This window comes from Manduca sexta, unplaced genomic scaffold (genome assembly GCF_014839805.1).
Source record: "Manduca sexta isolate Smith_Timp_Sample1 unplaced genomic scaffold, JHU_Msex_v1.0 HiC_scaffold_3466, whole genome shotgun sequence".
NCBI lineage: Eukaryota > Metazoa > Arthropoda > Insecta > Lepidoptera > Sphingidae > Manduca > Manduca sexta.
This window is the reverse complement of record NW_023594537.1, coordinates 1-11917: the sequence shown is the minus strand read 5'-3', so window position 1 is coordinate 11917 and position 11917 is coordinate 1. Positions and strand designations below refer to the sequence as shown.

At 38.8% G+C, this 11917-nt stretch overlaps 1 protein-coding gene across 1 annotated transcript; it reads right to left on the bottom strand.

The window, feature by feature from the left end:
- Window positions 1-306: 306 nt before the first annotated feature.
- LOC119192982 (armadillo repeat-containing protein 2-like) lies at window positions 307-9842 on the bottom strand (the record flags this gene model as incomplete). Its single annotated transcript, XM_037446695.1, is given in 11 exon segments — window positions 307-330; window positions 1065-1233; window positions 2141-2340; window positions 2630-2802; window positions 3544-3646; window positions 4042-4249; window positions 6269-6416; window positions 7677-7778; window positions 8681-8810; window positions 9196-9337; window positions 9701-9842. Coding segments are annotated over 11 exon segments (1541 nt in total), but the record flags the coding sequence as incomplete, so codon positions are not given.
- Between the last annotated feature and the right edge of the window lie 2075 nt (window positions 9843-11917).

Below are 11917 nucleotides of genomic sequence, written 5' to 3'. Positions count from 1 at the left end.
CGGCTGCTTGGCTCACTGGAGAGGGTGTTTTTAGAAACTAAATCATTGGAGACAGGAATGATTGGAGTCATGTGTAGTCAAATCGGTGGCGCAACACTTCAGGCTGACAATGCGAACGTGCGTAACTGTTTAATTTATTTAATCTGATCTGTCTGTGGCCGTGAGCCTTTTGATCATATTCTGTCTGTAGTCATGAGCATTCTGATCATATTTTGTCTGTAATCATGAGCATTCTGATCATATTCTGTCTGTAGCCATGAGCATTCTGATCATATTCTGTCTGTGACCATGAACATATTCTGTCATTCATTGTCTGTGATCATATTCTCTCTGTAGACATGAGCATTCTGATTTGTGTTGCTGGGCCCTATTTGTTTAAAATATAGGTACCCAATTCAGTTCTACTTTCTCAAATTTATTTTTGTGAATACCTTACGGTATTCACTTTGCAGGATGGCCGATGTTACGCGCCGCTATCCTAGCCGATGACATCGGGCGTTTCCGGAAGTATTCGGCTGCGCGGGCAGGCTGGCAGAAGAGAAGATATGTCACGCGGCGACTATTCTATTATTATTCTCTCTGGCTGGACGTTGTCAAAAGAATGTTTAAAATTGTATTCTGTAATTATTTTGCTAATATAATGTTTACAGTAAAAGAGCGTTTTACATTATGTTTTATGAATTATGACTTAAATTTTCTTCTTTAAATTTAAAACCTAAACAGGTGACTTCGTAGTTCTAAGGTAGATCAAAAACTTCTCCAGACTCTCAATTTACATATTCATTAAAAACATAGTCCTTCATGGGGGCTATTTTGGCTAAAATCAGCCTTAAAAGATAGCAAGGTGGAAAATTCTTAAAATTTGCCATTAGTTTATAATTATTTTTTTTTGACAAACAAAGGAACTTTAGTATTAGGTTTTTACTGCACCCCTTGTGTACAAATGCGTAAAAAGTTGTTTGATCAATGATAATGTTGACCAAGTAGGTTATTATGCTTCTTCCCTATAACACAAACTAAAGCGATTTATTATGTTCTAATTTCAATTGAACACAGTAACATACATTGAGTCTCGCGTGGTGGTGTTCCGCGGCCATGTTGCCGAGCGTGTAGGCGAGCCGCACCGCGAGCGGCGGACGTGGCGCGCACGCGGCCAGCGCGCGGAGGAGGATGCCCGCGCCGCGCGGACTCGCGCACAGCCACGCGCAGCACTCCGCTTCGGCTGACAGCACGCTGTCCGACACCATTGAATAAAATACTTATGAGGTCGCCTCTATAATAATAAATAAATAATAATATCAGCCCTGTATTATATACTTGCCACTGCTGAGCACGTGCCTCCTCTACTACCGAGAGGGATTAGGCCTTAGTCCACCACGTTGGCATAGTGCGGATTGGTAGACTTCACTCACCTTCGAAATTCTTATAGAGAACTTCTCAGATGTGCAGATTTCCTCACGATGTTTTCCTTCATCGTTAAAGCGAACGATAAATTCACCAAACAATACACACATGATTTTTTATGTGTCAGAGGTGTGTGCCCTTGGGATTTGAACCTGCGGACATTCGTCTTGGCAGTCCGTTCCACACCCAACTAGGTCGCCTCTACGTAAACATTTTTTTTAACTAGTTTATTATGAAATCATTGTATTTGTAGAGGAGAAACTAGTGTTTATAATATCAAAATAAAATAAAATAATTCCATTTCATTTCAGTAGTCCAGCATCTGACAACTGGCCGTAAAAACTAGCAAAAGATGAGATAAAACATTTTCCTTAACTAGGTGAACACGAATCGAACATATTCTATAAAGCTGTTCGACTTGATCGTGGTAATAATCAAGAGCGTAGCCAGCCGCTCTTGATTATTACAGCAGAGCGTGGCCCGGGGGAGACGGGGGGCAAGTTGATATATAAAATTATGAATTGTAGGTAAAGTCGAGAGCACATGTCCCTCCCCACGCCCCTGTCCCGCTTTAACAATAACATACAGCAGAGCGTAATTGAGCATAGAGGGATGATCGATAAAGCAAGTCCAGTTAGACTTATAACTTTGGGTTCTTTAGATTAGCAAAATTTTTTAGAATCTATAGGGGGGGGGATATTGCAATTGTCGACGCCTTTGGTAGTAATGTCGTCACCTGAGACACCGCGCCACGTTAGTGAGCACGTCCCTGTCGGTGTGGTGCTGCAGCGCGGCGAGCAGCTCGCCGAGCGCGCCGCTCGCGACGAACTCGCGCGAGTCGCTCGCCCCGGCGCTCGCCAGGTTCCGCAACGCGCCCGTCAGCTGGTACAGCGCGTGCGTCGACTGTTCTGATACCGACCGCGGATTTTCTGCCTTCTGTGAATGATAACGACTTCTTTTAGGCAAGGAACTTGTGTTCATATTTCTTAGTCAAATAATTCCATTACGTATTGTATTAAAATATTCAAAAACACATTAATGAATACATTTGTTGAGATCATTAGTTCTATGGTTATGCAGAACTGTAAAATATGCAAAACTGTTAACTATAATATTAATTTTCCTAAAAAATATGCCAATGCTCCATACAGATGACAGGCAATTAATTCGCATAAGAAATTGTTTTTGTTCATCGTACGTCGAAGAGCTATTAATCTAATCTTACCGCAGTGTTGAGTATCTTAAGATGCAGCGCGGCGAGATGCACAACGCCGGCGCGGTGCGCGAGCGCACACAGCGCGGGGTCGAGGGCGAGGAAGCGCAGCGCGCCCGCGCCGTACACGCAGCACTCGCCCTCCGACACCGGGTCTGCTCGCCCGCATCCCTCCACCAGTAACTCTGCGCATGTTTAACAAGTCACACACACACACACACCATCACGCATTTTATCTCCGAAGAGGTATGCAGAGTTGTAACCAGGGCACCCACTTTTCGCCAAGTGTGTTCCGTCCCAGGATGTGATAGGGGGCGAGCCTATCGCCATATCGGGCACAAATTCCAGACTGCGGGCTGGTATTGAGCAGAAAAACCCAATTATCACTTTGCCCGACCCGGGATTCGTACCCAGGACCTCAGGGCGCTGTCGTACCGCGCATGCAGTACAACTACGCCACCGAGGCAGTCCGTCAGTTTAACAAGTCTCAAGTAAATATTTATCAGTTATCGTATTAAACAAGTAATGTAGATAGTAATAATTTTATGACTATTTATATGCAAACGTAGATTCAAGTGCGACTTTTAAATTTGGCCGGCTTATGCGACGAGTAGCATTTACTCAAGTGTGAAACATGCCTTCACTCAGCCTCTTAACTATTGCTGGCTAAAATAGCAGTGTGAAGACGTAGAAAACGTAATTACACTACTACGACATTATAAAGGTCGCAAAAATTACATTACGTTGCTCAAAAATTGCTCGTCAGAAAATTAGGTTTTTAGTGGCTTTTAGTGCTTTAAGCAGATATAAAAATATAAAAAGAGTTGGCAACACTAACTTCAGTCTATAGTTCACTCGCATCGCATTACATAACTTCTAAAATGCATTAAAATATCTTAACAAAGTTTTGTAGTGTTGCAACTTGCCAAGTAAATTAGTGTTGTGGAAGAAATGGTCATTCTTGTCGTTTCTGGCGATTTTGAACACAAGCTTGCAAGCGGCGGCCAAGTGCGGTCCAGTTACTCTCATCTGCAACAAATGGCATTGTCAACACAAATTGTCTACCTGACCTAATAATATAGATATAAAGCAGACATTTTGTACGGTTAATGAGACAAAGCAAGTAAAGCTGTTGGTATTGCGCCTAATCTCTCTTCGGTCATGTCGTATGTGCAATACAATATATTCTGCGTACATGGCTGATCTCCATTGAGATCGGCCTCCACAACCGAAATTCGGTTAGGAAGGAATCAGAATGAGATAATACACAAAGAATATTATAATATCCGGTTCCTTGACAATTGTCAACCCCATATTCTTCAAGCTTTGCTCATATAATAACGCCACGCGATTAATGACCAATAAATGATAATTTTCATACACAAACTATAGACTGTTCTAGAATAAAAAACTCAGGTTCTCACCGTCAGCATAGCCCGTGCTATAGCCACCAGCACGCGTTCGTCCTCGCTGTCCACATGAGTGTACAACGCGCGCAGCACCAACTCCCGTAGACTGTTCCCGGGCGTGTTCTTCTCTAGTATACTCTGCAGTATCTCTAGTAGAGATACTGTGCGATTCACGTCGATAGTGCGTTGTGATAGAGCCTCGGAAAGCTCTAGTACTGTCATACTGTGAATTTGAAAATTTTGAGCTTACAAGTAAACTGATACTGTAGAATTGGAAATGTAGAGTTTAGTCTATTAAATAGAAAGAATGGCAACTCGATAAAAGATGTTTAAATTCTGCTTCGTTTATTTATATCGCAAAGATCCTCTAACTAGTATTGTTATACTATTGTTATAGAATTGGAAATGTAGAGTTTACTCTAGCAAGTAGAAACAATGGCAACTCGATGAAAGGTTTAATTTCTGCTTTGCTTATTTATATCGTAAAGACCCTCCATCTAGCACTGTCGTAATATAGAATTGGAAATCTAGAGTTTACTCTATCAAATAGAAACAATGACAACTTGACGAAAGAGGTTTAAATTCTGCTTTGTTTATTTATATTGCAAATTACAATAAGGCGTACTATCTGTCTGTCATATTTTAGTTGATATAAAAATATATTTTTGTGTTACAATATCTTGCTTTACTCTCTAATCACAATGGAATAGTTTTGTAAGTCGAGCGAGTTACTCCTTTCCACTAACATTGAAATCTTATAAATATTAAAAAATGCAAAAAATGATAAAACCGTTTGGATGTTTGTAAGAAGTAAACGTGGAAACAGTATAGTGTACTTGAATGCAATTTGACACTCGAATAAAACATGTCCTGGATTAACATATTGGCTATTAATCCCGGTAATTTTATCGTAACAATGGATTTTAAATTAAATTCTTTAAACAAATGGCGCTCAGGGCCGTAGCTAGACTTGAATTTAAGGTAGAGCAGCTGCGGTTACAGGTAGGGCGGAGGTAAATATTTTACTACTATCTGGTCAATCGATTTTTGGCTTTCTTGACTTGTGAACGTGAATGAGTCTGGTCAATACTTACGTAATTGTTAGGGTAATATACAGAGCATAACAAAATGTCCTTAAATCTCGAAAGGGGATTATTCCATCCATCAATACGAACTTCCAAATCTATATCTATACTTATAATAAATCTGTAGAGAGGTCAATTCTGTACATGAAATATATTTCCAAAATAACTATCAGGGGGTGATTAGGGATCGATACTGATGCCAAAAATGCAATTAGTAAAATTTTTGTCTGTCTGTCTGTCTGTATAACCGTTATAGAAACAAAAACTACTCGACGGATTTTAACGAAACTTGGTACAATTATTTGTCATAATCCTGAGCTGGTTATAGTATACTTTTCATCACGCTACAATTAATAGGAGCAGAGCAGTGAAGGGAAATGTTGGGAAAACGGGAGAAGTTACTCCATTTTTTAAGCTTCTGTCGCGTGTGCAACCTTAATGGTTAAAGCTACACTGAAATCATGTATGACGGAAATGTTCTCCTTAAAATTATGTAAAAATATCCCACGACAGCATATGTCTATCTTTTATGGTTGACTCACAATAACACGTGTAACTCCCGATAGCTTAGCAGTTCGAAGCTTTCTCATTATATTTGTCTACTCTTACGTTTATAACACTCTCAGTCATCCCTAATTAAAAAGTTAACATTATTAAATATTCCATAAAAAGAATCATAGAAATCGGTATAGAAACACCAAAGTTATACATGATATGCTAATAATAAGCCATCACGCGTGAATACTGAATCCCATCATCAGACCCTGACCGGACAATCGCACCACCTGCATACCACCATACATTAAAAAAACATCACGACAAATTGAGCACCTCCTCCATTTTTGAAGTCCGAAATCCACGCGGGCGAAGCTGCGAGCGGAAGCTAGTCGTGAAATAAAAAACCAACTGGTCCATATAATTTGATTGAGTAGTTACGTATAATTTATTGCATTGCCCCACAATGCCCCCTCCCTAGCTACGGCCCTGATGGCGCTAGCATCGTGCAAGTGGCACCAAAAATCACTACAGTATTAGAAACTTTTGTAACAATGAAGACTTACCACGGGAGGGAAACCGCGAGCAACTTATAGTATACACATACTTCTTATACTATTAGTTTTAAGGTGTATTTTAATTTTGTTTTAGATCGTACTTACTTTTCATATTGGCCGGGTGTAGTGTTGGGCAGCTGAACAGCCAAATGTTTGACGCCAATGTTCCCCAGAGAGGTCGAACTCACGTCATACGAAAGACTTCTTCCACTGGAGTAATGTTTACGCTTTGATTTTGAATCGGGACTCAAAGCTAAAAAATTTCAAAGATAATAGTTTATCGAGAGATATACAATCTTACTTATAAATTTGTTTTAGAGTTAAGAGGTGGTTAAGAATTGCTTAAATAGCTGTCAAAAACATTACTGATTCCTAGTTTAAACCTTATTAAGAGGCAAGATGGCAGGTTTTGACTTACAGCTGATCGAGTAAATTTGTGTTTTAACTAAACATAGCTTTGCGAAATTTTTATAAGTAAGATTGATAATCTAATGTATACCGCTAAAGAGTTTGTTTGTTTGAAAGTGGTAATCTCAGAAATTACGAAACCGATTTTGAGAAAAGAATCACTAAGCGCAACTACATTATACCTGAGAACTACTTTTAATTCCGGGTTAATATCTATCCCGGAAAAACTTTGTGACGCGGGCGGAGTCGCAGGCAAAAGTTAGTAAGTTATATAAATTGTAAAATTCAATGTTACAATTATTTATTTGAAACCTTACGTAATTTCAAATACTGATTGCGTGCTGAAAACAGATTTATCGGTAGTTTTTATTGTTTAAAATATAACATATAGCATTAAATATTATATCATATCGCTGGAACTATTTATTTTGACCTTGATGTGTTGAAGGGCACGGGTCATAAGAAAGGTACTTATAATTCGTCTACAGAAAGGATAGCTTGGCATCTATATGAAACATCAAATTGGGTTTGTTTTTAGGAATATTTTTCAGGGAATTATCGGGCTAAAAACATACTTAAAAAGCTTGCACTACATGGGAATGGTATAAAAACAGTAGCGCTATGTCAATTTTTTTTAATTCGCTAAGGCAAAGTGACCCCACTGCGCCTGATGGTAAGTGGAGTGGGGTCCAATAGAATGTCGACTGACGAGAGATGATTACCCCTCCACAGTCGACGCAATTATGCCGGCCTGTTGGATCCGGATATATACAGGCTGATCCCGGAACGCCACACACTTACGTAAGCCACTATGGCGGGTTTTAACACCCTGTGTACGGTGGTCGCTATCCAGGCTAATATAAAATACTAGCGACCCGCCCCTGCTTTGTACGGGTGCAATATTTCTCCACTATTTAATGGATGTTATTATACATATAAACCTTCCTCTTGAATCACTCTATCTATAAAAAAAAACCGCATCAAAATCCGTTGCGTAGTTTTAAAGATTTAAGCACACATAGGGACAGAGAAAGCGACTTCGTTTTATACTATGTAGTGATATCTTACCATCAGCAGACGAACAAAGCGACAATGGGAGGCTTACATTTACTCGTCGATATCTCTCCAGTAGATGTATTTTCATCGTCAGTACTTCCGAGTGGACGGATCACAGATATTGCTTGAGATAATCCATCTTCCTTTGAATCTGCAAAATAAACTAATTTTAATATCCGATTGATTTGATGCGGCGATAGCCTAGTTGAGTGTGGAACGGACTGCTGAGACGAATGTCTGCAGCTTCAAATTCCAAGGGCACACATTTCTGACTTTTCTAAAATTATGTGTGTATTCTTTGTGAATTATCGCTTGCTTGAACGTTGAAGGTAAACATCGTGAAGAAACTTGCATACATGAGAAGTTCTATATAGGAATGTTAAGGGTGTGTGAAGTCTACTAATCCGCACAGGCCAGTGTATGGACTAAGGCCTAATCCCTCTCAGTAGTAAAGGAGGCACGTGACCAGCAGTGGGACAGTGTATTGTAATACAGGGCTGATATTATTATATTAAGTATATTCAATAATCGAAGATGTCTACAGAAACACACAATTCAAATGTTTTTACCGGAGAATATAAATGATGCTTAAAATTCGCTTAGTATAAGCCGACATAATTGAGTCGACTGAGGAAGCATCATCGTCTTTGATTAGTCGTTACTTTATGGACACTATTCAATTTATCATCAGATGTCATGTAGTCGCTTTATAGTGTCCGTAAATAAAAGATCATAAATCTCGATGTATCAAGATTAAAATATTTATTTATTTAAAACTTTATTGTACATACACCATACATATAAGAAACAAGACAAAGATGTATACAGACGGTGGAAATAATTAAAACATCTGTGGTACAAAAGGCGGTCTTATTGCTCGAGGCAATCTCATACTGTTTTTTATTAACCGACTTCAAAAAAAGGAGGAGGTTATCAATTCGACGTGAGTGTTTTGTTTTTTTTAAGGCACCGACTTCAAAACTGGTATCCAGTATATAACTGTTATGTGATTTTAGTGGTTTTTGAGGCGATTTATTTTTTTGTTATTATTACCTTCAGCCGCTTGTCCAGTAGTGTTGCGTTTGTGAAGAGGCTTGCTGTGACCACTGAGATGCGGGAGCTTGGGGAAGTTGCTCCATCCGTCGCCGGAGCGCTCCTGCACCGACCGCGGCTGATTATGCAGCTATATTCCAAAACACAACAAAACATGGGTACTAAATTAAATTATTTTGAAATGGTAAATTAATGCGACTCTTTACATTTGGATATAGATTGAAACTCTAATAAAAATAATCTAGAATACTATATTTCAACTTCGGTTTTATCTGCCTTCAACAGGCCGGCATAATTGTGTCGAGGGATAATCATCTCTCGTCAGTTGACATTCTATTGTACCCTCTCCAGTTACTATTTAGTGCAGTAGCTTCACTTTACCGTCTCTATATAACATTAAAACTTACCAGATTTTAAGTTAGCTACTTACCATTGGAACATCTTTCATTTTCTTCACAAACATCAACTGCATTTATCAATTCTAAATTTAACCATAAATAACAATATATAAGTACCGTTGGTTTTTTCTTCGCATTCTTTGCATCAGCGTTGAGGATCCCGTTGAGTGTGTGTTCATCCAGCGGGTCGACCACTGCCCCCAACACGTCGGCCAAGTACGCGTCCTCACCGCTCTCGGATAAACTCAAGTGTTTCAAACTGGGAACAAGGTTTTGATACACACGTGTATGTGGGAATGTGGACTCTATTAGAATGTGCATAGTGCACATTATGTTGCATTTGCTATTAGTACATATTCTTCGAGAAATAGTTATTTGGATTTTTGAGAAACACTACTTACATGCAGCTCTAAAATCGTCATAATTTTTAAAGTTTTTATCCAACTTCAATTTAGAACTACATGGTCAAAAAAATCTTATAGCATGGGATCTAAAGTTATAGAACTTAACATATTACCAATAGCTCTATGTCCACTTCTACATGTGTACTCCTACTTATTGTCAACATTTTCGTGAATACTAAATATTTTATCTTTATTATATAAATTGTAGCATTCCTTACTCAAAAGCACTCGGTGGTCTAGGATCCTTCTTACGAGCTCGCTCAGTGAACAAAGTCCGCTGTGGCTCGCGCGGGGTGAAAGGGCGGCGCGTGCGCAGCGGCCTCAACCCGCTACCGACGCCGCTGGAGGAGCCACTCATTTCTGAAATAACTAACACCGTTTAGCTATTGGAATCATTCTCAAGTTTAGCTGTATCCTAGCTGTAATGGTTTTGTTTTGTACCTATGCAAGGCGTCATATATTGACGTTTCATAACAAAGTAAAACTGCTTTTCCACCTTTATAGAGTATTCAAGTAGAAAAGATAACTCCATCTTTGCATAGTGTTGTCCCACAATAACAATTATTTTATCCACCCAATATCCCCATATTGCATTACAAACGAAAAAAAATCTAAAAAGCCCGCTTCCCCTAACTTTACTGCATGGAGAATTAATGTAATAATATTATAACCCAATCGCACATCAACACATCTTTAAAATACTTTTTCGAATTAACCACAAACAATAATTATTAAACTCCTGCAATTACATTAAACCTATCTGCATAAATCATCTACATTTGTTTACGTAATCCTTTACATATCCATTACCTATCTGAATTATTTCAAATACATTCCCTACCTCGGATAAAAACAAACACAACTAGCAAATAGCTTACCTGAGTAACTGTAATGAACTATGAATGAATGTTTAATCAGCTAATCAGAGTGGGTACGAAATCCAAGTAACCGGTAGCCGCATAACGCGTCACCATGGCAACCGAGTAAATAACACAGCTTTGACCGCTCGACCCCAAACGCCTTGGCAGTGCCAAGAAATAACTTGTTAACAACATCTTTAGGTATGAACCGAATTTGAATAGTGGCGTGGAAAGAAGTATCAAATAGGAACATTTATAATTATACGCTACGGTAGAGGGAAGTAAAGAAAGGGAAAATAATAAACAGTTATGCATATACATTGAACCGAATCACTTGTTCTGTGCATTAGTTAAAGACTATCCTGCCCTCACACCCGCCAATGTAACTCTCGCAAGCTAGGATCAGTAATGACACGCATTTTATGACACCGAGCGGTCAAGCTCGGATCTCAAGGAACACTAATATGTTTCTCCCGCAACGGGCCTAATGAATCGGATTTCAGGCATTTGAAATCACTTCTTATAAAACAAAAGACGAAAGAGTAATCTGCTCCAAGATGGTAAATGTCACGATTGGCCATAAACAATTTTTAAACCATCCGAATGCATAATGCTACTTGACGGCAGAAAAAGACATTGCAGAGTTAATATTATGTGATCCATCACATCTCTTCCGGACGTAAAATATACCACGTAACAGTCGAACCGGGCTACCGCCTAGGCATTCACGCTTTAGAGGCCATGCGCAGTGACCAGCTGAAGACCTTTTCTTTAGGTCATCACGCTGCTAATTTTACATACAAAATTGTTCAAATCGGAGAGTTTGTTTTTGTTTACACCCGGGGCCTCGCATTGACTATGGCCGCCACTGTTTATTAGATCGAAAAAGCCGAATAAGAAACCATTTCTTATTACATGAAAGCGACACTCATAAAAAGAAACAATTATTTTTCTGTTCAATAAAAGCATTGACACATAAAAGATTTTATTATATTGTAAACCCATTTATAGCGACAAAGATGATACAGCCATAACATTTTGCAGGTGTGTAATCAGTATTTTAAGGTCTAAAGCATCTAGTAAATACAGACATTTTACGATCTCAGTAGTTCTATGGTTTGAGCATTAGCATTTCACCGAATACATAGTCAAATCGTCCTATGTAAATTACTATTTATGTTGCAAAAATGAGATTAACATTTTTGACATTTACAAATTTTTCCGGAGTAATGGATTTTATCACTGAAAAAGACTTACCCCCTTATTCATAAACGTTTTTTATCTAAGGACGGAGTAAAGTTGTGATAATAAGTTTGTTTCTCAGTGCCCAACGGCACTGAGAAATAGTATAGAGCCGTTGCGATTGGTTATTATTGTTGTATTTCAATATTAGCCAATCACAACGGCCCTACGTCTACGCACTGCGAAGACTGCCATGCCGTCAGCACTGAGAAACAGACTTGTTATCACAGCCTTACTCGGTCGTTAGATAAAAAACGTCTATGAATAAGGGGGTTAGCATTGTATTATAAACAATGCAATTTGTATATTAAATATAACGTAATATCAGTAAGC